We start from the raw sequence: 6,000 nt of genomic DNA on the forward strand, positions 1-6,000 counted from the left end.
ATCACTGCCTTCAAGAATATCCAGATTGGTCTTGATGTATATATTTGTGTTTCATATACTTATCCTGTGTTTACCTGGAGGTACGTATATGTAATAAATGATTGTAGAAGGTAAAAGTAAAATTCAAAAATACCGAAATACTCAGTTTCTTGATATGACGTACATATAAAATGCATATTTAAACAATTTCACTGTTCTTTTAATCCAGTTTTTTAATTCAAATTTTTGGGGTTCATTCCTACATAGCCAAATGGGCTATATATTTAAGCAGCATAGAATATAGCACCACTTGCATTTATTATTCCTGCTTTTAAATATCCTGCTTCATGTAAAAAAGGCAATCTAAAGACATTTCTTGCTGCTCAGTTAGTAGAGCAGTGATTTTAATGAAATAATTAGAAACGTGGTGGTTTTGTGTAATCTTGAAAAAAAATCCTAGCATCGTAAAATATGGCAAATACAAAATTGACTGCTTTTATACATAGAACATTATGGGGTTTAGGTAAGAGGACAATGCATAGACAGTAAAATATTGATGCCATGCAACTTCTTCACACCAAGGTCACCAAGGTTTCTTGGGATTTTGGCTTTTTCTTTTAGATAACTTCTAGTTATTTTATCATGAAAACATATTCTTCCCAAAATATTTTACAGGTCTTAAAAGTTTGAAAATTACCTGAGATCAGTGTTTAAAGAATCAGTCAGCTTTTGAAATGTTGTGGGTTTGTACATCTGCTGAATTGATAATGAATTCATCGTGTTTAATTTAGGTATTTGATTAAGTGAAATCCTAACTAGTCTGTGAATAGAAAAGGAAAAGCATTACTCACTTCATGCAGTTTCAGTGTAAATTGTTTGTGTTCAGAAGGCAGATATATCCAGGTTTTCTTCACCCTTTTTTTTATTCATCAAATGGTATGTTGGCTATACCAGAGAGCAGTGAACAAAAGGGAAGCAGGGTCATGTTTGGGTAAAATTCAGAAGGCCTAAATTTCAGAACGTGACATTTTGGATCTGTGCTGCATGTAACAGGCATGTTCCAGCTGCTTGTCTTTAGAGATGGGAGTGGGATTTTGTTGTTCTGAGTCATATGAAGTTTCTTCTGTGTGTTCATCTGAGTTACCAACTCCATGAACTTTCAAATGGGATAACCACATTGAGCTTGTTCTGACCGTTGAGCAGATGTCTGTTTTACATTGGAGATTGTGTGGGGCAGTCTGTAGTAGCTAGTGTAGAGTAAGTAGGAAGTACAGTTTGGGTATTTTATTTTCTGTTATTATGTTAGACACTTAGAGCTACAGAAACTGCTTGATATACAGAGAATATATCAGCTTGTAGTTCTTTTGGGTGTTACTCTCATGTAGAGTTTTGGGAATTTTTTTACCATCAGGGTATGTCTGATAAAAAAAAAAAGGGCACCTCTGAAATGCACAATTCTTGACAAATTCTGAATGATTGATCTGCTAATTCTGAACCGAACTGTAGTTCTTACAGACTTATAAGTGATTTATATGTAATACATAATTATAGATTTAATTCTTACAGGCTTTTAGGCATATAAGGCATGTGGACTTGGATCTGCTTCAGCACTGCGTGTCTACTTTGTTCTCCTTGAGTTTACTATATCTTTACTGAACTTTCCGAAATCCATCTGACTAATCAGGCAAAATCCATTGAACACAGTTTTCCTTTTGCTCTGTATGCTTTCTTTTGCAGCAACACATCTCACTCCTTTCCTACAGCTGTATTTAATTTACAGTAGTCCACTCAAATTACTTTATGATCAAATAACAATTTACAGAATTTATCACTCCCAGATTTTGGGAATCCATAACCAATACAGTCAACTTTAAATGTTTATTTAAAATATTTGGCCATGTAATAATGTCCCAAATGAATCTATGTTGTTTGTATATACATTTGCATCGCCTAGATATGACATTACTAGTCTTTTCCTTAGAACCCAGAAAAGTGGCTGAGAACCATGGGATTGTCCCAGCAAACCTTCTGATGCTCAATTTGACTAATTTGAAGTAGTGCTCTCCCAGTTAAAAGGCTCCATCCTTGATATCTTTTTCCTGATAAACACACTTTATTTCCCTGTGTGGCTTATTGCGGTCAATTTTCTGTAACCATGTAACTGTCTGGTCGCCTTTCCATGTAAAATTCTGTGTAAATGAAAACTAACAGGTTTGTTTCTGGATGTTTTGGTCTGTTGTTTTTTAATTGTATGTGCTATAACCAGATGTTCTTGATTGAAGATGCTCAATAAATGAATGTGTACTGTCATCTTACGCATTAAGGGTGCTAAATGGGTCCTGAGAGCTGCCACAAAAATTAAATGGAAGAGCATTATAAATGCCTCAAGTAGTTGTGTAATGCATTGGTCTGCCCTGTTGTTTGACACTTGCTTCTTAAGTGTGCTTTTTTCCCCTTATGTGAAATTTATGAATATTTAAAAATCATTATCTGCTTTGTTTTTTGGGGTGTTACAACAGGTTTGGAATTAGCCGTAGATCCCCTGCTTCCATTGACAGGCAGAACACGCAATCAGATACGGGTGGTAGCGGCAAATCCACACCCAGCTGGCAAAGAAGTGAGGATAGTATCGCTGACCAGATGGGTAGGTAATTAATTCTTTACAATGAGCAAGTGATGCAAACCACAAGGTGACTTTGGCAATACCTCTCCATGCAGAGAGAGAACCCTCTTAAGCACTATGTTTTCAGTGTCTTTGAAAGTTAACCTTGTTCATCAGGATGAATAATTAGGTCTGGAGCATGTGTTAGCTTCTGCAGTCTGTTTCCTTGAGACCTATGAGTATCACCTGAGGAAGAACTGATTTCAGTTCTTCATTTGATTGTGGGACTAAATTTACCTTAATGCTTTTACCCTGAAACATTCTTTCCTTTTAGAAGCGGTTGGGTAGACACACTTATTAATTTGTCTTGCTGTTGAGGACTTGGTTGACCTTACCTACTCTCCCGAGTGGCTTGACTTAGTTTAATTTTTGCTTAGTTTGTCTAAAGTGCTTGTGATGCTCCCTTTCAGACGGTGCTATATAAATGCAAATTGATTGTTTGATCATTGAGGCTATAAAAATACCATGTACAAAATGGAAAAAATGCAATTAAAGTTTAAATAGTGAAGTAAATCTATAGCTTGGTAATCGCCTTCCACCAGTGTATACATTTTCATTGCACTTGGCAATTAAGCTGTCAGCTGAGGGAATGCATTAACTACATAAAACAGCTGGGTACTGAGAATTTGCATTGTTAAGGCTTCATTTGAAGTTTTTGCACATAGACCTTTTGCTACAGCCACGGCTTGACTTGAGTGGATACCATAGAGATTTGACACCAATGGAAATGTCCTGTCTACAAACAGCATTGATCCGACATGACGACCATGGTCAAGACTGCTAGACTGGTTTTTTCTAACTTTGTTACCATAGATTAAACAATTCCATACTTTTTCTGTTGCATAGATCATTATTTTACTGCATCACAGCTTTTGTTCTATATAAGTGAACTAGTGTTGAACACAGAATAAAGTTCTGTGAGATCAGCAGGAGTTTAAGCCCAATGCCAACCTCAAGTTCTGAAGATATACTTTGTTCGCATACCTTTACCACCTCAGTGAGCTCTGCCTTGTTATTGAAGCCATCTGTCAATCCCTCCCTCACAACTCCCCCCCATACTTCTCACTAAAAAGCTGTGATTATACTGATCTACAGCTCTCATTTTGACAGAACAATTTTTAATCACATATGTTTTGATACTGTGTGATGGTAACGACACATGTAAAACTGATCTTTTGCTCAGCATTACTTTTGCAGACCAACCGTTGGGTGTTGGTGCTGGCACTGAGTGGAGCTGCCAGCAAATTCTGTTCTATAAGTGTCAGGTGTCACCATATTAGCAAAATAAATAAGGCCAAAAAGAACAGGAAAAACTGTGGTAGACGAGATGGCTCCGGCATTTGGCAAAGGCTGAGAAATGCATACTGACATATAATCCCTGTATTTTATCTCTTGGCTATTGTCCTGCATTCATAGAGTCACAGTTGGAAGCTGCATCTCTGACTGGAGACTTTATTGCCAGTCTGGTGAATCTAGATGAAAGTTTGGTTCTATGACAAATAAGCACATTTCCACTTGGGATAAACTCTGTCAATTTAAATAAGGCGTTAGGTGCAGTGAATCCACACACTGACTCCTTCCTGGCCCATTCTTAGCTACAGAAGACCTTTGTTCTTTGTGCAGGAACAGTGCTTGCTATCACTTGCCAGGGGGAATCAAGTTAGGTTTTTTTTTTTAAATTAAAAAAAAACTTTTAAATTTGTTTTTTAAAAAGCTAGTAATGTTGCAGATACAGATGAAAAAAACTCTAGCTGTGTTGGGGAAAGCACTGCTCATTACTTTAGGTGTTGATAAGTTTGATGTTCATAAGCACATATTGTACTTAAAAGCAGCATTTTTAGAAGTGCAGAATATTGCATAACCATAGGAGAGAAGATACATGTAAAAAGTCACAACTGGGAGAGATTCTTTTAAAATACTGACCTTGGGCTCTGAGAAGGCAATTACCTACCTGATGGGCTGCCTCAACACCCTCTAGACCTCCATAGTTATCTCCTGGGAAAAAATAAGTTTCATTGGCAAAGAGCATTCCTATGAGTGTCCATGTAAGATCAGTGACTTGAATTCCATCTACTTCTGTCAGCTTTAGTTTAATAAGTATTCCTTTTGTACATCTATGCAGTTTCCACGTTCACAGCCAGCAGTTTTTAAGGGTATATTGTGATTTCAACAGATTTTTTGCTATCTCTTCAATTAGAGAATGTTTATTTAACTCACCTTAACTTTGACAAGAAATATATGTAGTAGTTGTACTGGAGAAAATGCGTTCATTTAAGTGATCACTGTAGACTTTTGCTGTTGTCCCGCCTTGTGTAGAATACAGCGTAAGGAAATGTGGATCTTTGGGTTTTTTAATCTCTTGTCCACAGGCAATGTGCATACAGAGATACAAATGAATATTCCGCTGTTGTTATGCTCTGATATGGTGCTCTTGAACAACGGGGGCATGATACCATTCAGGTTGTTCTAAGAAAAGCCAGGATAGTGGCTGCTGGTTTTTCATGAAGTCTTACTGATTTACGCCAGGCAGGAATGGGTCCTCGCTCACCTGTGTTTTGTCACAATATCTATTTTTTTATTTGAAATTAATTCTGTATTAGGTATCCAAAGTTTTTGGCTAATGGTAGTATTGAAAAAATTGCGGTGTAAAATTAGGTTACACATGTTCTTGGTTTGTTGCACTGCATACGCTCTTCAGTACATCATTGTGTGCTGTATTGCAGAACCAACCTGCCATCTTCCAGCAGTATCAAAAGTACTGCCGTCCTTCAGAGAAAGCCCCAGTGGAAGACTGATGAGACAGGATCCTGTGGTTCACTTGTCTCCAAATAAGCAGGGTCATGTAAGTTTTCCTAAAAAAAGAATTATTTAATGTCTTGCTCTTGCTCCACAAGCTCTTGATACTGAAAGTGTTGTTCAAAGTTGGATTTGGAGTGTCCGTTTAAAAAGAAAGAAGTCCTCAAGCCCTGTTCCCTACTATGACATGGAGGAAGCAGTAGAGCAGACCTCTTGTTTCCTGAATCCTACAGAAGCTAAGCACAGCCTACTGAAATACTTATTAGTTAATAAAGGTTTGTTGCCAGTTGAACAGCAACTTCTTGTCTGTTATCTTGTGATAAGTAGAGGGTTTGTGGGAGTTTACAAAGCTATTCCTAGACCTCACATGTGAGACTTAAAGTTTACTGATATATTTTATAATTCAACACTCAAAGCTGCTTCTTTGAAACAGAATAATGATCTTGCTTTTGGTTTTGTATTTTCTCCATTTTCCTTATCTAGTGTAACTATTATTTCCTTTCCATAACCTGCCTTGCACACTGTTGGAAGACTTTGTCTGGAAGGTCTGCTGGAATCCTGCT

General features: G+C 37.1%; 1 protein-coding gene across 1 annotated transcript in view; it reads left to right on the top strand.

The window, feature by feature from the left end:
• Positions 1-6,000, top strand: part of SIPA1L1 (signal-induced proliferation-associated 1 like 1) — a gene marked incomplete at its 5' end in the record, with an annotated part of 66,166 nt that overhangs the window by 38,675 nt on the left and 21,491 nt on the right. Inside the window, 2 exons of the mRNA XM_009700821.1 lie at positions 2,499-2,623; positions 5,365-5,483. Of these exons, the coding sequence (XP_009699123.1) occupies positions 2,499-2,623; positions 5,365-5,483 (244 nt within the window). The remainder of the gene's footprint in view (positions 1-2,498; positions 2,624-5,364; positions 5,484-6,000) is intronic.

Source organism: Cariama cristata, unplaced genomic scaffold (genome assembly GCF_000690535.1).
Source record: "Cariama cristata isolate BGI_N322 unplaced genomic scaffold, ASM69053v1 scaffold15465, whole genome shotgun sequence".
In the NCBI taxonomy this organism is placed as follows: Eukaryota; Metazoa; Chordata; class Aves; order Cariamiformes; family Cariamidae; genus Cariama; species Cariama cristata.